At 42.1% G+C, this 23,763-nt stretch overlaps 1 protein-coding gene and 1 non-coding gene across 6 annotated transcripts in view; both read left to right on the top strand.

Annotated features, from left to right (window-relative positions):
• The first annotated feature begins 3,035 nt into the window (after positions 1-3,035).
• Positions 3,036-23,763, top strand: part of BCAS3 (BCAS3 microtubule associated cell migration factor) — an 831,824-nt gene continuing 811,096 nt past the window's right edge. For all 5 annotated transcript variants that reach the window (XM_060259085.1, XM_060259086.1, XM_060259088.1 and 2 more), the window contains exons 1-4: positions 3,036-3,123; positions 14,574-14,628; positions 14,920-14,995; positions 16,833-16,939. In XM_060259085.1, the coding sequence (XP_060115068.1) occupies positions 3,053-3,123; positions 14,574-14,628; positions 14,920-14,995; positions 16,833-16,939 (309 nt within the window). In that variant the 5' untranslated portion in view covers positions 3,036-3,052. The remainder of the gene's footprint in view (positions 3,124-14,573; positions 14,629-14,919; positions 14,996-16,832; positions 16,940-23,763) is intronic.
• On the top strand, positions 12,558-12,624 carry TRNAT-UGU (transfer RNA threonine (anticodon UGU)). The gene has a single exon. It is a non-coding gene; the product is annotated as a tRNA-Thr (tRNA).

Here is a 23,763-nt window from a genome sequence, read left to right as displayed (position 1 = left end):
AGATCCTGCTGAGCTAGGTGGGCCAAGGTAGTTTGCTGTTACACCTTGAAGTGGGTACCTCTCCTCTTTTTCTTTCCTTTCTGGAGGAGGAACAAAAGGCTGAGAGAATGTGTTTGCTTTTCCCAGTAAGTCAACAAAAGGTAATAGCTAGCGCTTGGCTTAGCTTGCCTGCCTGCACATCCTTCTGTGAATCATTTGTGATCTCAGAGGAAAGAAAGCCTTAACAACATAACACAATCCAGTCTGTAGGCATTATTGAGTTCTCCAGAACTTTTTCATCAGGCCAGATGTCTAAAGGGATCTCTCAGAACATGATCTCAAAGTGTCTTCACCACCATCCTGTGTATCTCTCCTTCCACAAGCCAGGTCTTCACAGATCTATTTTTGGCCTTAGGAGCCAGACTTCTTTGTCCACTTTCAAGGGTTTATGTTTTAATGGATATATTCTTATCAGAAAACCCTAATCATAACCTCTGCAGTTTCTTGCCATTTTATAAAAGTTATAACAAAGGTGTAGTAGTGTATAAATAAATATGGGATGAGCCTGGTTATTGTTTTGGAAGGGGTGTTGAATTTTGGAAGGGTTGTTGAGTCAGATTGAGATGACAAAAGAGGAGGTCCTACAACTGATAGACAAATTAAAAACTAATAAGTCACCGGGTCTGGATGGCATACATCCGAGAGTTCTGAAAGAACTCAAAGTTGAACTTGTGGATCTTCTAACAAAAATCTGTAATCTTTCATTGAAATCTGCCTCTGTTCCTGAGGACTGGAAGGTAGCAAATGTCACCCCCATCTTTAAAAAGGGTTCCAGAGGAGATCCGGGAAATTACAGGCCAGTCAGTCTGACTTCAATACTGGGAAAGTTGGTAGAAAGCATTATCAGCATAACAGAATGAGTAGGCATATTGATGAACATGGGTTATTGAGGAAGACTCAGCATGGGTTCTGTAAGGGAAGATCTTGCCTCACTAACCTGTTACATTTCTTTGAGGGGGTGAACAAACATGTGGACAAAGGAGACCCGATAGATGTTGTTTACCTTGACTTCCAGAAAGCTTTTGATAAAGTTCCTCATCAAAGGCTTCTTAGAAAGCTTGAGAGTCATGGAGTAAAAGGACAGGTCCTCTTGTGGATCAAAAACTGGCTGAGTAATAGGAAGCAGAGAGTGAGTATAAATGGGCAGTCTTCGCAATGGAGGACGGTAAGCAGTGGGGTGCTACAGGGCTCGGTACTGGGTCCCGTGCTCTTTAACGTGTTCATAAATGATTTAGAGTTGGGAGTGAGCAGTGAAGTGGCCAAGTTTGCGGATGACACTAAATTGTTCAGGGTGGTGAGAACCAGAGAGGATTGTGAGGAACTCCAAAGGGACCTGTTGAGGCTGGGTGAGTGGGCGTCAACGTGGCAGATGCAGTTCAGTGTGGCCAAGTGCAAAGTAATGCACATTGGGGCCAGGAATCCCAGCTACAAATACAAGTTGATGGGGTGTGAACTGGCAGAGACTGACCAAGAGAAAAATCTTGGGATCATGGTAGATAACTCACAGAAAATGTCAAGACAGTGTGCGTTTGCAATAAAAAAGGCCAACGCCATGCTGGGAATTATTAGGAAGGGAATTGAAAACAAATCAGCCAGTATCATAATGCCCCTGTATAAATCGATGGTACGGTCTCATTTGGAGTACTGTGTGCAGTTCTGGTCGCTGCACCTCAAAAAGGATATTATAGCATTGGAGAAAGTCCAGAGAAGGGCAACTAGAATGATTAAAGGGCTGGAACAGTTTCCCTATGAAGAAAGGTTGAAACGCTTGGGACTCTTTAGCTTGGAGAAACGTCGACTGCGGGGTGACATGATAGAGGTTTACAAGATAATGCATGGGATGGAGAAAGTAGAGAAAGAGGTACTTTTCTCCCTTTCTCACAATACAAGAACTTGTGGGCATTCGATGAAATTGCTGAGCAGACAGGTTAAAACGGATAAAAGGAAGTACTTCTTCACCCAAAGGGTGATTAACATGTGGAATTCACTGCCACAGGAGGTGGTGGCGGCCACAAGCATGGCCACCTTCAAGAAGGGTTTAGATAAAAATATGGAGCAGAGGTCCATCAGTGGCTATTAGCCACAGTGTGTGTGTGTGTATAAAAAATTTTTTGCCACTGTGTGACACAGAGTGTTGGACTGGATGGGCCATTGGCCTGATCCAACATGGCTTCTCTTATGTTCTTATGTTATAACAAAAACTAATATCTACTCCTCACCTAATAAGCTTTGTAGTGCTACTGAACGTAATGTGTGTGTGTGTATAAATATACACACACACACACACATATATATATACTGTGGCTAATAGTCACTGATGGACCTCTGCTCCATATTTTTATCCAATTCCCTCTTAAAGCTAGCTATGCTTGTAGCCACCGCCACCTCCTGTGGCAGTGAATTCTACATGTTAATCACCAGGAGGCACTACAAGGCAATTGGTGAAAATACTGGGTGCTGCAATGAAATTACTAGGGTCCCTGGTGCCTTGGATTTGCCAGGGTGTGCTGTAAACCATTGCTTGGAGAGTATCCTTAATTGCTATGGCAACTTGGTGAGAGTGATCTTACTTGCTGTCTGCTCTGATTGTCAGCAGCTTTCTAGGAAAAGCAAGGAAAGGTCTCTAGACACTTGTAGTCCATGTAACTGAAGAAAATAGGCTAGGTCAGAAAAAGCTATACATGGTCGTATGATAGATGGGAAATTTAAAAAGATTAAAAGGTGGGCAAGACGCCATATAAAAGCCTGTGCAATTGTAAAATGCCAGAAGAGCAGGCATCAGGTTGAACTTCCAAAGGGAAATGTATTCCACTGTTGTGGCCCCATTGCAGAAAAAGACCTGTCCATGGTTGCCACCCATGACTAGTAGATGCCTCAGCTTAGCAATCTTTTGTTTCCCCTTCCAATGGGCAAAGTTGTGGATCACTCTCAAGTTAAGAAGTTCTGAGGCCTTGTGTGGAAAGGACTTCAACATTGCTGCCTCTTTCTCTCCGCAGGAATCTTCAGATCAGCAATGGCTGCTGAGTCTCCCCGCCGCCCAAGCCGGTGTACCGGAGGAGTGGTGGTTCGCCCACAGGCTGTCACGTAAGTGTTTGTGGCATGGCTAACAGAGCCCTGTGTGGGCCGCTTGGAGTTGTGAGTGAAAGATGGCCCATAAGGGTGTGTCTATGCTGCTGAGGCTGGGCACTTTTGAAACTCCTGAGTGCTTTCTATGGTTTTCTCCGTTTTCTGTTATTTTTCAGGCAACGCTATGTTGCACAGGTGTAAACACATGAAAGCAACTTTGAAAGGCTATATTAAAAACAGTCACGTTTATATAGATCCAGGTGGGCAGCTGTGTTGGTCTGAAGCAGTAGAACAAAGTTGGAGTCCAGTAGCACCTTTAAGACCAACAAAGTTTTATTCAGAATGTCAGCTTTCGTGTGCGTACCTACTTCAGACGAGGGAATAGGGTACAGTGAGCAGAACTACATGTAGCTGGTGAGTAGTGGTTAAGAATGTAAAGTGATACAAAGTTAGGATCCAATGGCAATTTTGTCTGTTTCCTAGAACAACAAAATCCAGCCTGTATCGTTAGTTCAGTGTGAGTTTGTAATGCAGGTCTTGGGAAATGCTGCCGTCTGCCCTTTCAAAACCCCTGCAAAAGTGTGTTCTGAGGACTGCCATGCCCATTACAAAAATCTTACGTTGGAGACACAGCAATGTAGCAATTAATGCAAAACCATTGTATGTTATTGCTGCATATGGCAACCTTGGTATGAGATTTGCCTTAATGCCCATGTAATCATGTGTCCCAGGCAGAGTGAACTGACTGTTTAACTTATAGAGAAACTTTCCAGTGGGCTGCTGTCTTGGATGGCTCCTCTAAGAATTTGACACAGAGTCTATAAGTCTTTGGAATATATTTATTTCTTGTACACAGTGACTTGTTTTTCTTGGCAGCCAGGAGCAAGCAGATCCAGCCTGTAATAGCTCTGCAGTGACTACTTGGCCCAGATCTTTCCAGTGTGCTTGAGAAGGGTGTTGGCCATGGTGAGGCGACACCTATGGTGGGTACTTCTGGCAGGGTCTGGGCTGCATGGCCCCTGCAGAGTTGACTCGTACACACACTGTGGATCTCTCAGCCTGGCTTGTTTCTGAGCCATTTTAAGATCCTGACCCGCTTGTCCCCAAATGTAGGGTTTTTGTAACTTGCAGTGCAATGTTCAGTGTTACTACTCTTTATCTGTACCAAGTTAAAAGTTGAAGACTTCTAATTATGAGGGTTTCTTTATTCAAGCATGCCTTTGAGGGTCCCCCCCCCCATTCTTCTGGGGACTGTGTGCTGAATGGTACCAGTCATGTGGCTACTTCACTGTTATGGTATTGTAACTCTTTACCACAACATTCATCCATAACCTGATCTTCAAATTCTGTTTCATAGTTCCCTTAAATTTAAAATAAGCTTAAGAATAGTTTTTCTAAATTGTGCATTTGTTTTTGAAATTAAGATCTTACAATGAAACCTCTCGACTTTTAAATTTTGAATGGTTGCCATGTTCAGCATGTTCCAGAACTTACTGTCTGTTTATGAAACACAAACCTGTGCTGATTGTTCTGTTCTGTGCGAGAAAACCTAATTATAAGTCTGTGTGAGTCTGTCAGCATCTTGCACTTGTCTCTAACAATTCCCATCATTTATTTATTTATTACTTTAAATTTCTATCCCGCCTTCTCTGCAAGCGGACTTAGGGCAACTAACAACGTTCGTTTTTACAGATTAAAAACCGATAAAAATAGTTACAATTTAAAATTATTTAAAAACATTTCATTTCATGGTGCTGTATTACTACAATATAATATAAGAGGTGATCATATAGTACTCTATAATGATGCAGGGTGGTAGCTCTCTTCCAGTTAGATCTCAAAGGCCTGTCGAAACAGTTCGGTCGTACAGGCCCTGCGGAAAGTAGAGAGATCCCGCAGGGCCCTTATGGCCTCCGGGAGAGCATTCCACAATTCTGGTGTTGCCACCGAGAAGGCCCTAGCTCGCGTCAGCCACAACCTAGCCTCCTTTGGTCCAGGGATGGACAATAGATTTTTTTGTCAGTGCTCTCCAGGGAACATGTGGAGAAAGGCGGTCCCGCAGATAGACAGGCCCCTGACCATAGGGGGCTTTAAAGGTCAACACCAACACCTTGAAACGAACTTGGAACACAATAGGTAGCCACTGCAGCTCTCTCAGCACTGGCCGAATGCGCTCCCACCGGGGGAGCCCCATTAACAGCCGCGCTACAGCATTCTGCTCCAGCTGTAGTTTCTGAGTCAGCGCCAAGGGTAGCCCCATGTAGAGAGCATTACAGTGATCTGTTCTTGAGGTGACTGTAACACGGATCACCATTGCTAAGTCGTTGCGCTCCAGGAAAGGGGCCAACTGCCGCACCTGGTGGAGATGAAAAAAGGCGGATCTAGTAGTGGCTGCTACTTGGGCCTCCATTGTAAGAGAGGACTCAAGGAGCACACCCAAGCTCTTGACTTTAGGGGCCAGTATTAGTGACACCCCGTCAAGAGCCGGCAGAAGAATCTCCCCCCCCCCGGATTACCCCGGCTCAGGTAGAGAACCTCCATCTTCATCGGATTCAGCTTCAACCGACTCAGCCTGAGCCAAGATGCTATGGCTTGAAGAGCCCGGTCTAGATTTTCTGGGGTAGAGTCGGACTGACCACCCATCAATAGATAGAGCTGGGTGTTGTCTGCATATTGGTGACATCCCAGCCCATAACTCCTGAGAATCTGGGCAAGGGGGTGCATATAGACGTTAAATAATATTGGAGACAGAACCGCACCCTGTGGCACACCACATATAAATGGGTGCCTTCGGGATGATTCATCCCCTATCACCACCCTTTGTCCCCAATCATGGAGAAAAGAGGCCAACCTCTGTAAGGCAGACCCCTGAATCCGCACGTCGGCAAGGCGGCTAGTCAGTAGCTGATGGTCACCTGTATCAAATGCGGCTGACAGATCTAATAATAACAGCACCGCTGAGCCGTCCTGATCCAGATGTCGCATGAGGTCATCTGTGAGGGCGACCAGAACTGTCTCCGTCCCATGACCTGGCCAAAAGCTGGACTGGAATGGATCCAGTGCGGAAGTGTCATCCAGGAATCCCTGTAGCTGAGTTGCCAACGCCCACTCTATAACCTTACCCAAAAAGGGAAAGTTTGATACCAGCCAATAGTTCGCCGATATGGCCGGATCTGCAGATGGTTTTTTCAAGAGGGGACGGACCATACCCTCTTTAAAAGTTGTGGGAAAGATCCCTTCTACCAGGGATCTGTTGACAGTACCCTGTAGTGGCTCATGTAACAACGCCTGGCTAGCTTTTATAAGCCAGGACGGGCACGGGTCCAACCCACAGGTCATAGGGCGTGCAGCGAAAAGGATCCTATCGACTTCCTCCAGGCTGACTTTCCAGCTTAAAAGCTCAGCCCACTTCAGTATGATGAAAAAAATGAAAGTTAGGTTCCGGTGTGAGTTTCCAACAGAGCTGTTGTCTCCTGAATAAGGGGAAAACTTAATCCTTTGTTCAGGGTAGTATGGAGCCTTAACGGACTCTCTGCCTGCATTTCTCAGTTAGAGATTTGCCCAGGATTACGTGCAAATACTTTGAGCCGTTGATCTCAGCTGATGATTGATTCTGAAGGGGATTTTTCTGAAGCTTTGAAGATCCGGCATGGAAAAGGAGCATCATTCAGCATCTACAAAGGATTAAGAGCCATTTAATTGGTTTAAGCCTGTCTGGATCTCACTCTCTTTTGGGACTGATAAACATCTGAAAGTCTATGAAGACCGAAGTTTAAAAAGCATAGTCGCTAAGGTACTTTGATCATTATCTCTCACTCTGGGACGTTTCTAAGCTAATCTAAATAACAGTGGAAGGTGGGAAAGCTCAAATAAGAAAGAAAGCGAGGGGAGGAGAAGAAATTTTGAAACTTGGACTCTGTTAAATTAAAGGCATTAATAGAATTTGGGAAAGAAGAAAATTGTTTTGAATACCAGTGGTCAATGACATAGGCTTCTGTGTTATGGCTTTGTACTTGCAATCAACATAACTAGTATCTAAAGACTGTGATATCTGGAGAACGAGAACTGAGCTCAGTGAACTAGGAAGTAAAAGCTGAAGGTGTACTGGCAATCAACATAATAAGTAAAGACCGCGATAGTTGGAGAACGTGATCTGGGCTTAGTGAACCAGGAAGTGAAAGCTGAAGGTGAGAGGAGCAAGAAGAAGGTCTTTGCTAGGGATTTTTAACCATAGAGAAATTACGATGGCCATTTTAAAAGAGGGAAAATTGCCAAAAACTGTTAAAAATCAATATCTTAGCCCTAGAAGGTAGGAGAAGGACGAAATTAGTCTTATTTTAAACAGCAAGTTCTAAGCTACTGGACTTAGTGCTGGATTTAGAATTGGAGCCTTTTGAGTTTTGGGGGGGTTTTTTATGTTAGAAGGAAGATTAACTCGTGCAAGATCTCATTCTTTGGACAAAATGCAAAGCCAGTTTGATACCATGGAAGCCAGGATTATGAAGGGTGTGGAGAAGATGATAACAGCTAGCAAAAAAGAGCTTAAGAAGGATATTGGAGACCTTAAAAAAGAAGTTGAAGATTTTAAAGATGAACTGGGTATGGTTAAAAACAGGGTCAAGGAGGTTGAAGAGAAAGTTGATGTACATGCTTCTACCTTATTAAAACTTCAAGAGAAGGTAACAATTCATGACTGCAGATTAATGGAAACTCAAGTGTGTCTGAGAGGAATACCTGAAGGGGAGGGAATTGACTTAATGGATTATATGGTGAAACAATTGCTGACTATTTAGAGGAAGATCCTGAAAAATTCAGAAACATGTTGGACAGTGTCTATAGAGTTAATTCATCATATGCAAAAGACAAAGGCCTACCAACAGATATAGTTATAAGACTAAGGTCAAAGGATGTGGCAGGGAAAATTCTAAATAAAAGTTTCCAAAAAGCTCTGACAGTGGAAGGGAGTAGAATCAAAATAATGAAAGAGCTGCCAAGACAAGTGATAAACGACAGGAAGAAATACAAGAGAAGCTGCGTGCAGAGGGAACGAGATACAGATGGATACTACCCGAGGGTTTGGGCTTTGAACAACGTGGAAGAAGGATTATAATAAGGAATGAGCAAGAGATGCACAATTTTTTTGAAGAGAATAAAGATTCTGTATCATAATGGAGTACAAGTTACTATCTTGGAATATAAATGGACTAAGTTCACCACAAAAATGAAAAGCAACATTTCATTGGATTAAAAAGCAAAAATGCAATATAATTTGTTTACAGGAAGTTCATATACAACAAAAGGATTACAAATTTTTGTGGAATAAACAATTGGGATTGGAATTTTTTTCATTGGCGGATCAAAAGAAAAGGGGTGTGGTCTTTTACAGCAAAGAACATTTAGAACCAAAACTGATATTTAAAGATAAAGATGGAAGATATATAGCAGTGGAAGTGATGATGGATGCAAAGAAAACGTTATTAGGATTATATGCACCCAATGGAGCAAAAGATGTTTTTTAAAAAAACATTAATCGATAGTTGGATGAAGTGTCCTATGACCAGATCCTGATGATGGGTGATTTTAATGGAGCAATACAAAATAATATAGATAGATCTGGCCAAAAGAGGAATAATAAAGAAGGAAGACTGCCAAAATCATTTTTTGAGTTGGTTAAACAAGAAAGCTTGGAAGATATTTGGAGAAAATTTAATCCTGAAGTAAGAGACTATACTTTCCTTTCAGCAAGACATAATACTTTTTCCAGAATAGATATGTTATGGGGCTCTAAAAGCTTGGGCCTCATAACTAGAAAAGTGGAGATTCTACCAAAGGTTTGTGCAGATCATAACCCAATATGTTGGATTACAAAATTGCAAAAGAAAACAAGACGATGGAGAATAAATGAGGACTTGCTACAAGATAAAGATATTGTGACTTTTCTAGAAAAGGAAACTACAGCGTTTTTTCAAATAAATGACACTGATGATATAGAATTCCAGACAGTTTGGGATACTTATAAAGCAGTAATGAGAGGATTATTAATTACATTGAATAATAAAGTTAAGAGGGCTAAAGAAAAGCAGATGGTAGACTTACAAAATGAAATAAAGAAAAAAGAAGGGGAACTAAGAAAAAGACCAGGGAAAAAGAAATTAAGGGAAATTACAATATTACAATCCCAAGTAAGACATTTGTTGAATAAAGAACTAGAATGGAACTTAAAAAGTTTGCAACAGAAATCGTTTGAAGGTGCGAATAAACCTGGGAAGTATTTAGCTTGGCAACTGAAGAAAAAGAAAGAAAACAAAATTATCAACAAAATTGTGGCAAACGGAAAAGAGAAAATGGATCAAGAAGGAATTAAAAGAGAATTTTTTAAATATTATGCAAATTTATTTAAAGGTGTGAAAATCAAAAAAGAAAAATGGAAGAGTATTTACGAAATATTAAAATAGCACCCCTGACTGAGTATATGAAAAAGATTTTGAAAGACCCAATAGAAAAAATTGAAATTGAAGCAGCAATAAATGTAATGAAAGTAGGTAAGGCTCCCGGGCCGGATGGATATACAACTAAATTTTATAAAATTCTTAAAGATGAGATAGTACCAAAATTGCAAAAATTGATGAATACAATAAGAATAAAAGGGGAAATTCCAAATACTTGGAAAGAAGCTGTAATTTCGTTGATTCCCAAGGAAGATAGAGATGTCACAAATGTAAAGAACTATAGACCAATTTCATTATTAAACAATGATTATAAGATATATACAAGAATCTTGGCAGAACGACTTAAGCAATATTTGATCAATTTTATAAAGGAAGATCAAGCGGGATTTCTCCCTAAAAGGCAGATAAGAGATAATGTAAGAACTGTTGTAAATATTGTAGAATATTATGAGAAGCATCCAGAAAAAGAGGTGGTGTTATTTTTTGTAGATGCAGAAAAAGCCTTTGACAATTTGAACTCGGACTTTATGTTTGCAGTAATGGAAAAAATAAATCTGGGAGAATATTTTATAAGAATGATGAAAGCAATATATACGGATCAATACGCAAAATTGTGTATAAATGCAGACCTTACAAAAGAAATGAAGGTGAGCAAAGGTACAAGACAAAGATGTCTGCTTTCACCATTGTTGTTTATAATGACTCTTGAAATTCTTTTAATGCAAATACAAGACGACAAAGAGATAGAAGGATTGAAAACTAGAGGATTTTCTTATAAATATAAAGCATTTGCAGACGATATTGTGTTCATAACTGAGAATCCGATACAAGTGGTACCTTTGTTGATAGCTAAGATAAAAGAATACGGAGAAACGGCAGGACTATATATAAATAAAGAGAAGTCGAAATTTTTATGTAAAATATGCAACTAAATAGACAGAAAGAATTGCAGAGTTTGACGGGATGCGAAGTTACTTCTAAAGTTAAATATTTAGGTCTAGAAATAACTATGAAGAATATCGATTTGTATAAAAACAATTATGAAAAGTTATGGTGTAAGATGGGTAAAGATATGATGAAATGGAATAGACTCAATTTGCCCTTGTTGGGTAGGATTGCTGCAGTTAAGATGAACATTCTGCCAAGAATAATGTATTTGTTCCAAACTATTCCGATTGTGAAAGATAGCAAACAGTTTAACAAATGGCAAAGGAAGATTTCTGAATTTGTATGGGCTGGGAAGAAACCGAGGATTAAGATGAAAATTTTAACAGATGCTAAGGAGAGGGGAGGTTTTCAACTTCCAGATTTAAGACTGTACCATGATGCAGTTTGTTTGACATGGATAAAGGATTGGATGATGCTGTTAAATAAAAAACTTTTATTGTTAGAAGCTCATGGGAACAAATTCGGCTGGCATGCTTATATGTACTATGGGGAAAATAAGATGGATGGTCTTTTTTCTCACCATTATATCAGAAATAACTTACTTACATGGATAACTTACATGGATAAAATATAAGAAATATGGTGATGAAAGAAAGCCGCTATGGATAGTGCCAGCAGAAGTAATAAAAATAACAGCTGATGAAGACAGAAGGATGTCATATAACCAACTGCTAAAGATTCAAGGTGATAAAGTTGAATTAAAATCTGCAGAAGAGTTAAATAACAAGTATGACTGGTTTCAAATGCAACAAATAAAAAGCTTGATGGAAAATTATATTAAATCTGTTGGAATTAGACGTGAGCAAACGGAATTGGAAAAGGTTCTGCTTGGAGATAATGAAAAATTAATATCGAAAATATATAAATTATTGTTGAAATGGTCTACAGAAGAAGAAGTAGTAAAATTTCAAATGATTAAATGGGCAATTAATGTAAACAAGGAAATACAAATGGATACATGGAAATATCTTTGGAAGAACTCGATGAAAATATCAACATGTCAGAGTATTAAAGAGAACTGTTTCAAGATGATGTATAGGTGATATATGATTCCGAAAAAACTGGCAAAGATGAGTAAAAAGATGTTGGAAATATAAGAAACATGAAGGTTCTTTTTACCATATGTGGTGGACTAGTGGAAAAGCGAAAAAGTTTTAGCAGATGATACAAGAAATATCTCAAATTTTGGGATATGATTTTAAGAAATTAGCAGAGACTTTTCTGTTGAGATTACAAATGGAAAAATTTCCAAAAGAAGATAGAACTCTAATTTGCTACTTGCTCTCAGCTGCTAGGACATTATATGCGCAGTTATGGAAACAAGAAAAAATACCAAAGAAATGGGATTGGATTGTGAAAGTTTTATCATGGAGTGAGATGGATAAACTAACAAGAACTTTAAGAGACTATGATTTGGAAGTGTTTAAAAGGGAATGGAAGAAATTTAGAGGATATATAGAAAAAGAGTGGAATTTGAAAGGACATTGAGCAATTTTTTAACAATGAATTTAAGAAAAGGGAGAAACTGAACCTTGATGGGTTAAGGGTACCTTTATAAGTGAACTTAAGTATATAACATCGGCGGAAGTCTAGTAAAGGAGGGAGGGGGGATTAGAAAAATATCATATGGGTTAGGGATAGTAATGATATAATTAGATATTGTTATCATATGTTATTAATAAATTGTTTTAAAACTAAAAAAATGAAAGTTAGGGCAGAGAGGTGCAAACTGGGTGAATCAGTTCTGAGTGGCACTTATTGAATCATATGGAGCAAAATTAGCAGGTGACATACTGGGGCACAATTCAGAGGAAGCAAAAGCTGCTTTTTGCCCATACGCTGGGGCAACTGGAACAGTCTTAGTCTTTACTGCATAGGGACTACCTGTTGCACCCCATTTCCCCCCTTATTTTCAGTGGCTGCCATTCCTGTGAAGAATTTGGCATGGTGGATGGGGAGCTGTCCACCAGTTCTGGCAGTGGTTGTCCTGAACATCACCGGCAGAGATTGTGTGGGTGGGTGTATACATGCCTCTGTAGACTATTAGGGAGGGACGGTGGCTCAGGGGTAGAGCATCTGCTTTGTAAGCAGAAGGTCCCAGGTTCAATCCCCGGCATCTCCAACTAAAATAGGTGTGAAAAAGGTCCAGGCAAATAGGTGTGAAAAACGTCCGCTTGAGACCCTGGAGAGCCGCTGCCTGTCTGAGTAGACAATACTGACTTTGATGGACCGAGGGTCTGATTCAGTAGAAGGCAGCTTAATATGTTCATATATATTCATATATTCAGTGTTTTCCTCCACAAACATGTTCCTGCCTGCATTTTTCTAGGGTTTTTTTTAAAAAAAGAATTCTTTTAAATGTATTGTCAGAGAAATAGTTGCATAGTTTCTGCATGTGAAATATTGTGTATAAAGCTTTTGATGAAAGTGTTGTATTTTTTTTCCAAAACGTGTTTGGGATGTTCTGGTCACAAAGCTGGATGTTCATTTATTTGTTTTCTGCCCTTAAGCGTAGGCTCCTGAGGTGACACGCAATGAAGACAGTTGACAGCACAAACCCATCATAATATCTCCAGATTTTAAAACAATTTAGTGGCATATCAGATTATTCCCAAAAAAACCAGAATAAAAACTAGCATCCCAGGAGAGGGATTCACCTGCCCTGGAGCATAGTTAAATCACTCAGGAAATAAGCAGTTTGCAGTGGGGTTCTCAGCCTGTTGACTTCATGGACTTAGAATGGTTTCACTTTTCTTAGAAGTGCACTGTAAGTGTAGTACCTCCATGAGAGATGGTCAGATATCTGGGGGAGGGGCGGGGAAGAGGGGTTACTGTTCCTTTAGCAAGAAGTTACTACAGAAATGCCCTTCTCTCTAATAGTCATGTATCTCACTTCTCAAGGTGTGGAGGTGCATATAGCAAAGGACTTTGGTATATGACCTGAATTCTTTGGTAGGCAATCTTGTATTCAGTAGTACTTTAGAGGTACAAATCTAATAAACATGTTATAATCTTATATGTACATAAAGTCACCGGGAAGTCTCACCAGGCTGCTAAGCCCTAATGTATGTACACACAGAACAAAATTAGAGTCCAGAGGCACCTTTAAGATAACAAAGTTTTATTCAGGGTAGATCCAGGTGGGCAGCCGTGTTGGTCTGAAGAAATAGAACAAAGCAGTAGACAAGTTTCACCTTTAAGACCAACTAAGTTTTATTCAGAATGTAAGCTTTCAGATGCTCTCCATTTAAACCCACAACTAATGAAGCCAGAATGACGCCCAGATTTATGGCATTTCACACCTATGACATGTTTGCTGTTTATCACCCTCCACTGTTGTTACAGCCCAGTTAACAATACTAACAAACAAACACAGACCTCAATTTAGCATTCTTTTACTCTGCTAAAAACATTCCCATGTCTCTACATACCAACTCACTGCTCACTTTCTCTATATTTAAAGATGGCTTGCCATTCCAGTTTTCTCTGATGAAGTGTGCTTGGAGCATATGAAAGCTTTTATTCAGGGTGTGAGCTTTTGTGTGCAGGCACACTTCCACAGACAAATTGTCTGACTGTCTGAGGAAGTGTGCTACATACGAAATACCACACCCTGAATAAAACTTTGATGGTCTTAAAGGTGCCATTGGGCTCTAACTTTGTTCTGCTGCTTCAGACCTACACAGCTATCTACCTGGGTGTATGAACACACATTAACTCAGTCTTGACTTTGATGAAGTCAGGTGTAACCTGGTTTGTCATAAGGCTACTGAATACCTCAATTTGTGGTTTAATCTGGTCCTATGAATGTTCTTGGCTGTTTGTCACATGAAAATTTTAAGCATGCAGCTCTTAGACTTGCAGTAGAATCCTATGTGAAATGACTCTAGTTGAAGTCCAGTGTATATCAGTGCGTTTATAGGGGAATAACTGCATAGGATTGAGTGGGTACTGTTGTCCTTTTCTGGACAGGACATCCCTCCTCTGACACTCTGCAGTACCAGTTGTACTTAAGTTCAGTTTAAACTTGATAACATTTATAGCTCTTTTCATGTCCTTTCTCTTTTTCAGGGAACAGTCCTACATGGAAAGCGTTGTTACATTTCTGCAAGATGTTGTTCCGCAGGTAAGCACTTCATCAAGCTGACTTGTGTGATTTGTCTATAAAACGTCCATGCTGCCTGCGGGTTATGTAAAACCAGTGTCATTAAAGATAAATTCTGGAATAGTTGTAAAACCAGTGAAAAAATACAGATCATTCAGCAGTATCCATTCAGCAGTTTGATAGCATTGTATGGTTTGACTTGATCGGGTAACCTGTGGCTATTCTGATACCTGTTGACTAGGATTACAAAATTTATATAGCTTCATCTTTTTGCATTATGATCTTTGGTGTTTTGGAAATACTGTCTTTCAGGCCTACAGTGGCACACCCCCAACAGAAGAAAAAGAGAAAATTGTATGGATCAGATTTGAAAATGCGGACTTGAATGGTATGACTGTTTTCCCTATTTCCACCATAATTCTGTGTTATGAGCATCATTGCCAGAAGGTCTGAAGTACTGGGGATGGGGTTGTGACAACATTTTTAATACGTATTTTATAATAAAAGAGAAAAATCATCCTAATTTGTTCCTCTGGATGGACTACTTCTTGGTACAGCGTCTACAGTGAAGACAGTAAAACCAGCAGATAACTGTATTACTGTGATCAGCTACTAAACTCCCGAGAAGGGACTGGATGTTGGCAGGAGAGAGCCAGGCCCCCCCTCGACTGGCTTATTGCTGCAGGAGCCTCTCTCCTCTGCATGGGTAGTTGGCAGCTACAGAGCCAGGTAACAGCCTGGGCTGCTGTGCATAAAAAGAATGCTTCTCTATCTGGCCAAGGATCCATCTAGAATAGCACAGGATTCTGTTTCCTCTGATGGAGATCTTGGTGTTTCCAGGAAGCCCACAAGAAGGGTATAAAGGTGGCGACGCTGCCCTGTGTGCCTCTTGGCAGCTGGTATTCAGAGGGAGACTAGCTTTGAACACGCAGGTTCCACTAAAAACATAAGACGCAGCTCACGGAATCAGACTTGGAGTCCATCAAGAACAGGATCTTGTTTCTGATAGTGGCATGATTGTTGCTGTCTTGGTTTACGTTCTCCCAGAAAATCAGGATAAGCATAGTCGTTTTGGACCAACCAGTTAGGCGAACATTGACTTTCACCAGATGTTGAACATTCACTGTAGTATGTGCCGGGCTTTTTTTGTAGCAAGGAGGCTTTTGCATGTTAGGCTACACCCCCCTGATGTAGTCAGTCCTCCAAGAGCTTACAGTAATAAGAGCAGGGGTGTGTGGCCTAAGATGCAAAGGAGTTCCTGCTACAAAAAAAGCCCTGAATATGGGTATGAATCTTGTGGTAACTGTCAGCAACATGAATATTGACATTAAGAGGGAAGTGTCAGAAGCTAAAGATATTTGCCAGTAGAGTAAATATGATCCAAATGAAAGCCGCCTTGAGTACCTTCTGTAAACATGGGTTCCAAATGTCTAGTTAGATGTTGCGGTGGCTCATTGGTAAAGCATCTGCTTGGTAATAAGAAGGTCCCAGGTTCAATCCCCAGCATCTCCAACTCAAAAGGGTCCAGGCAAGTAGGCGTGAAAAACCTCAGCTTGAGACCCTGGAGAGCTGCTCCCAATCTGAGTAGACAAGACTGACTTTGATGGACCAGTAGAAGGCAGCTTCATATGTTCATATGAGCCTGTGTGGTACAGCGGTTGGAGTGTCAGACCAGTATCTAGGAGACCCAGGTTTGAATCACTGTTCTGCCATGAATACTCAGATGGGTGACCTTGGGCCAGTCACACATTCCTAGTCTAAACTACCTCACAGGGTTATTGATGTTTTGAGGATAATACAGAGGAGAGAGGAGAACAATGTAAGCTGCTTTGCATCCCCATTGGGGAGAAAGGTGGAGCTTAAGCAAATAAATACAATTTCACTTAATGTACGTTCCACCTTGCCAATCATTTAAACACCTAAAACAAGCTATGAGATGAACATTGCTGTCTTGGTGTCTTGCGTTCAGTGTTAGAAGCAGTTGTTATAACTCGTTTTGGTACTTACTGTATAAATTTTGGTACTGTACTGTATAAATTTAGAACAAAGTAGGAGTCAGGCTGCACCTTTAAGGCCAACTTTGTTGGCTCAACATTTAAGATAATCTCAGGAAGAATCTCTTTATCCTTGTATATACTTAATGATTACAGATAGTGGCATTTGCCATGGTTTGGTACTCCATTACTGTGACTTCTGACTTATTGGTTTTCTTCTTAACTTTTTAGATACATCAAGAAACATGGAGTTGCATGAGATACACAGTGCTGGGAATGAGCCACCTTTGCTGCTAATGATTGGCTACAGTGATGGGATGCAGATATGGAGTATACCTGTAGGTACCTTGTTGCTCAAGAATGCATGGGTTCTTCTGAGGTGAATGAGGGAAGCCCTGCATAATATTGTTGGATTAAGGCAGTTTGAATTAACAGACTTGGAAGTGAGGACAGGTGGCAAGCAATAACTCAGCAGCAGAGTTTTAATGAGAGCATGGAAAAATGTTTTAGGGATAGGTAGTCGGACTCGACTATGAAGAAGAAGATGACATTGGATTTATATCCCGCCCTGCTCTCCAAATCTCAGAGTCTCAGAGCGGCTCACAATCTCCTTTATCTTTCTCCCCCTGTGACACCCTGAGAGGTGCGTGGGGCTGAAAGAGGTCTCCCAGCAGCTGCCCTTTCAAGGACAACCTCTGCCAGATCTGTAATAACCAATCCCCACTCTCCCATGGAAGCTTGTTGGGTGACCTTGAGTTGGACATACTCTCTCAGTCTAATAGGGTTGCCAAGTCCAATTCAAGAAATATCTGGGGACTTTGGGGATGAAGCCAGAAGGCTTTGGGGGTGGTGTCAGGAGCAATGTTGTGACAAACATGATTGAACTCCAAAGGGAGTTCTGGCCATCACAATTAGAGGAACCACACACCTTTAAAATGCCTTCCCTCCATTGGATAGGGGCACCTTCTTTTGGGGCTCATAGAATTGGACCCCCTGGAGGGTATTTTGGGGAGAGGCACTGGATGCTATGCTGAAAATTTGGTACCTCTACCTCAAAAAACAGCCCCCTAGAGCCCCATGGATCAATTCTCCATTATACCCTATGGAAATTGGTCTCCAGAGGAAATAAAGTAGTGCCCAGCAGACATTACCCTCCCCCCCCTGTTTTCTGATGACCTCCAAATTGGCAACCCTACAGCCTAACCTACTTCAAAGGGGTGTTGTGAGGGGAAAAAACGGAGGAGAGGAGAATGATGGAAGCTACCTTAGATCCCCACTGAGGAGAAAGGTGGGGTACAAATGAAACAGATTAATCGAAAGATGTGCTGCGGTGGTGGTGGGGGAGGGGGAGGGCAAATTCTGTTCATTCCAGTTAAGTATTACTAAGAAAGGGGCAGACTGTTAACCATCCAGTGTCAAAATGCTATTTTATAAACCCATGATGTCCATGTATTTGGGATACTTCTTATATCTTTTGATTGTGGTCTTGGGGGAGGATAGAAATGGAAGAAACAGTCACTGCTGCAAGGTGGGATGACAGCTAATGGCATGAAAGGGGGACTTAACAAATGGGTCTTTCTTTTCTAATGGGCCATTATCCATATTCAGAGGTGGTGTGCTGTCGAATGCCAGTTGCCGGGTAGGAGTTGTGACTGAGGGGCAGATCACATGCCCTGTTTGTACTTTGCCCCAGGTGCAGTCTCCACCATCTCTGCTTAAAGGATCTCAGGTAGCAGTTGTTGGGGAAAGTTCCTCTCTGCTTGAGACCTTGGGGAACTGGTACCAATTATTGAAGGTAGCACATCTGCAGAGGAAGCTAAGAAGCACTCTGAATAATAAAAAAACCCATACTGAGCTAGATGGACTGGTGATCTGATTCAGTACAGGGCAGCTTAATATGCTCATGTGTGTTTCCATGCCCTACATGTACCTTCCTTCTCGCCTTCTGGGCTTCTCAGAAATATTTGCCTGATCAGTATGAGAAACAGGATGCTGGAATAGTTAGTAAAAAAAAAAGAAAAAAGGAATAGTTAGACCCACAGTCTAAATCAGCACAGCTGCTCATGGGTTTTTCTTCCATTTAGGTAATACTACATTCATCCCTAAGTGCCAGAGTACATGCATGTGATGCTGGTGAGGCTGGAGTACATACATGTGATGTTTGGGTTTCAAATGTCTAGTTCAGCTGCAGAGCAGCCATGGGGTGGGGCTTGATATGGATAGGGGATGGGATATAATTTCTCCAATCTAGTACTTCAGCCTTAATCTACATCACGGTTGGCCAAACTGTGGCTCGGGAGCCACATTTGGCTCTTTCACACTTATTGTGTGGCTCTCGAAGCCCCCACTATCCCTTCAGTCAGTTTAGAGAAGGCATTTCTCTCTTTAAATCACTTCTCCAAGCCAAACCAGCTGGCAGCTTGGAGAATGCATTTACAGTTGCTTTCTTTCCACCTCTCTCCCCCCCTCCCCATCTATTGCCTGCCTGCTTGCCTGCTTTCGAACATCTGATGTTTTATTTGTGTGGCTCTTACGTTAAGCAAGCTTGTCCACGCCTGATCTATATTCTAATGTTAGGACATCTACTCCTAACACTTCTCTGTTCAAAGTTTTGCTGTGAACTTTTGTGAATAGGGGCTTATTAACTCTCCCAAACCCACCCAACAAACTTTGGAGCCAGTTTGGTGTAGTGGTTAAATGTGCGGACTCTTATCTGGGAGAACCAGGTTTGATTCCCCACTCCACTTGCACCTACTGGAATGGCCTTGGGTTAGCCATAGCTATCACAGGAGTTGTCCTTGAAAAGGTAGCTGCTGTGAGAGCCCTCTCAGCCCCACCCACCTCACATGGTGTCTGTTGGGGGAGGAGAAGATATAAGAGAGTGTAAGCCGCTCTGAGTCTCTGATTCAGGGAGAAGGGCGGGGTATAAATCTCCAATTCTTCTTCTTCTACTTGAACTGGGATTTTAATTTGGATTTCCCCAAATCTAAACTGAAAACTGTCTCCCTTGTGGCATACTGAAAATGGTGAGAACTCTTTAAGGACCTCCATACTTCTCTAACACTTTCTTTGAAGAGGTCAGAAGGGACCCCTTGCCCTGAAGAGAGGGGCTGTGGCTCAGTGGAAAGCATCTGCGTTGTGTGCAGAAGATCCCAGGTTCAGTCCCTAACACTTCTGTTTAAAGGATCAGGCCAGGGGTGTTGTAAAAAGACTTGGAGAGCTGATGCCAGTCTGAATGTGTGCTGCTGATTTTGATAGAGGAATGGTCTGGCTCATTAGCTCTATACATATTTCTTTATTAAATAATTTTTTAAAACTATCCTGCCCTGTAGAACAGGGCTCAAAGCAGTGTACATCAGAAAAATCTTACATAGATGTAATAAAATATTAAAATCATAAAAATGTACAACAATAATTTTCCAATCAGACAGCAATGAAACTTGCCATAGTATGTCGCTGCCTTGTGGGGGTGAAGAAGAAGATATTGGATTTATTTCCCACCCTATACTCTGACTCTCAGAGCGGTCACAATCTCCTTTACCTCCCCCTGCCACACACAACAGACATCCTGTGAGATAGGTGGGGCTGAGAGAGCTCTTACAGCAGCAGCCCTTTCAAGGACAACTCCTACGAGACCTATGACTGACCCAAGGCCATTCCAGCAGGTGCAAGTGGGGAATCAAACCCGGTTCTCCCAGATAAGAGTCTGTGCACTAAACCACTACACCAAACTGGTGGGGAGGCAGGAGAAACAGGACTGCCAGCCAGATGGAAAACCATCTTGTCCTCATTGAAACACCTGGCAGACCACCTCTGCCTAATGTGCTCCACAGAACTGCATTAAGTCCTGCAGGGCAGGGATATCACTCAATAGAGTTCCACCAGGTTGGGGCAAGGGCCGAAAATGTACATTCCAGTTGCTCACTCCACTGATGTGTATAGCAGGTGAGTGGATATGAGTACATTGGCCATGCCTCAGCGTGATTGCTGGATTGTGAGCATGGTGCCCAGGCAAAGAGGAAGTGTTAGGGCATCTGCTTGGCATGCAGAAGATCCCAGGTTCAATCCCCATTGTGTCCAGTTTTAAAAAAAGATCTGGCAGTAGGTGATGTGAAAGACCACTTTTGCTTGAGACCTTGAAGTCCTGCGGCTTGTCTGAGTAGATGGTCCTGACTTTGATGGGCCAGGAGTCTGCTTCAGTGTAAGGCAGCTTCGTGAGTTCATGTGTGTGTAAAGCAGGGGTGTCAAACATGTGGTCTGGGGGCCGAATCAGGCCCCCGGTGGGCTCCTATCAGGCCCCCGAGCAACTGGCTGTTGTCTTCTTCCTTTTCCCTCTCTCTTCCTTTCCTTCTGCATAACAGCTTGCTTTGCCAGGCTCTCAATCACATGGGAACTACAGAGCAAAGCCTCTTATTTTCTTCATTGGCTGAGGCTCCTCCCTTGGAGAGGAAAATGGGAGGGAGAGCTGCCTTTGCCAGGCTCCTTCAGTTGCACAGCAGAGTTACTGAGCCAAACCTCTCTTCCTTCTATTGGCTAAGGCTCCTCCCACTCCTGGTCCACTGGGGAAGGAAGGAAAGAGACAGAGCTTCCTTTGTCCAGTTCCCTGGATCCCATTGGAGAGATACAGAGAAAGCATCTTTAAGACCAACGAGTGCTAGTGGTTTACGTTTTTTTTTTTAAATCTTTGTGTTTGTGTCCTTTATAAAGTTTCTATCTTTGCTACCTAATTTTAAATAGGAACACACATGGCCTGGCCCAACATGGCTCGGCCCAACAAGGTTTCATTTATGTCAGATCTGGTCCTCATAACAAATGAATTCGAAACCCCTGGTAAAGATACCACACCATCCTTGTCATTGGGAGTTCTGCTTTTCGAATCTTCCATCTCTGCATATCTACTCAGACACCGTGCTTATGAGTTGGTGATGGCTTCAAGGTAAGGAGCAGGTCTGGTGCCACTTGCGTCTCCTTCAGCTCCATGCATTTAAAAAACTCAGGTTTGGAGGGCTATGAGCAGAAAGAGTTCAGGGTGCCGCCGAACTTCATATTTTGTTGGCATTTTTTTTATTATGTCATTGAATTCCAGACCTGAAGGACTTGCTGTTCAAACAAAACTGGGATGGAGGACTCGTTCAATAAGCAGATGATGAAGACATGCGTAGAATGTTGTGGCTGGATTTGTCCTCTTGGAAAGGGTGGGGAAGTCGAAAAAGAAATGGGCAGCTGCTGCCAAATAGGTCATCACAGGGAATGAGCATTAGGTGGCAGTAAGATACTGGGCTAAAAGAGGTGAACAGTTGCTGTCTTTGCCGCAGCAACCTTCTGAAGATCGCCTGGGCAAAGGAAGGAGCTGGGCTGAATTCAAGCTACAGTTTCTGTGTCATGAGATGGCATTCCCCGAGTCTTTTTCAGACTTTCTGCCTTTCTGTGTTCTGCTCAGGGACCCCTGCATGCTGCAGAGGTTTCTGGGGAGCATTTGAAGGTGTGTGCACACATAAGGCATAGGCTGGACCTGTGCCTCCCCCCCCCCCCCCCCCAAAGATCACGCCTGCATAGACAGAGCTTCCCAGAACAAGCCCAACATTTTCCTGTGGCTTTCAAGAAATGCCTAGGGCTTCCTGAAATGTATGGAGACTATTGTCTTTTTTGGCAAGTCTCCTTAATCTGTTCTCTGCAAATGTGTGATGCCTCTTCCTTATGAGAGCAATCCCTTAGCTTCCTATATTTAGAGATGTTAGAGTGGGTTGGGTTTTTTTTGTTGCAGAAGGAGCCCCTAAAGTGCCAGCACTCTAGCAGCGAGCACAAAAGCCCCACATTAAAGTGAACTTTTATCTGTAGCGTTGTGCTTTCATTCTCCATTCAGCCGGACACCTATTCAGCACTTAATAAACTAACGTGCTCCAGGCAACCCAGTTTGTGTCTTGAGTGATTATGAAGTGTTTATGACAGTTCCTAAGCCGACACCCTCCATAATGGTGTTACACAAACTTGGAAACACTTCTCGCCCCTTCCTCTCTGACGGTGTGTCTCTCTCCAGTCTGAGTGGTTTTGCATTAAGTCCCCTCAGAGTAAGATCTTTCGGCTACAAAAGTGTTACTTGCAAATGGAATATCCCATTTAGATTTGCTTCAAAGGGTTCCAGTAACTGTTGGGTTTTGCAATAACAGCTTTGGGGGATTTTTTTTGTTGGAAAGCGTAGCGTGTTAATCCATGATGCACAAGAAGAGGAAGCCGTTGACTTCAACTACTTTTCCTTCAGCGTTTTTTTTTCCTTTGAAAGGGTAGGTGGGAAGGTTAAAAGCCATCTTTTAAAAAATCGTGTGACTGTGGAACGAAATCGAAGAAATGGTGCAGAGTTTGGCTTGTAAGTTGTGTAATGTGGGACTTCAGGAGAATAGAAGGGGGGGGTTGTTTCACCCCTGTTTTGCATTTGGAAGATGCTGTTGTAACAGCAAGCAATTTTTGGAACAGTTTTCTACTTAAAACCAGTTTCCAACGACCTGTTTGTGATGACCGTATCTTAAATGTTAGACATGAGTGTTCACTGATTTTTGAAAAATTGTTATTACATTATACAGAAGAGGTCATGGACTTGGAAAGCGACATTAAACCTGCCCATATATTTCACAAGGGTTTCTGTTTTTAATTTTAATTGAGTTGGGGAAGGTTGCTGCCTGAAGCAAGGCAATGTAAAATTGATTGGGGAGTTGTGCGAGACGTTGATTGTGAGGCCACTAGCCAAAGTCTGCATGGCCCCGGCACTGCGTAGAATACTATTAAGAACATAAATTGAGCCCTGCTGGATCAGGCCACAGGTTCACCTTGTTTGGCACTCCTTGTTCAACTGCAGATGTCTGAAGACCCTCAGCAAAAAGTGGTGTTTGATTTATTGCCATCTCTTGTTGCTTGCTGTTCTTGGGGGTTCTGGGGCTTGAACAGGGAACCTCGCAGGATACTTAGCCTTGGCCTGTTGACTTATCTGGGCTGTGTGTTCAGACCCCCATTCAAAGCACAGAAGAGAAAAGGGGTGTGCGGTGTAAGCCCCTGCAGCTGACCTGCAGTATGAGGCTTCTGGGTTGGTCTTCTTCCTTGGTCAACCAAGCAAGTCCTTCACTTTTTCCAGGTTACAGTTCCAGGACAGCAGCCCACAGACCCAGCTGAA

This window comes from Heteronotia binoei, chromosome 18, assembly GCF_032191835.1.
Source record: "Heteronotia binoei isolate CCM8104 ecotype False Entrance Well chromosome 18, APGP_CSIRO_Hbin_v1, whole genome shotgun sequence".
NCBI lineage: Eukaryota > Metazoa > Chordata > Lepidosauria > Squamata > Gekkonidae > Heteronotia > Heteronotia binoei.
Note: the sequence above shows the minus strand (reverse complement) of the source record. Positions and strands in the feature narration are given on the sequence as shown.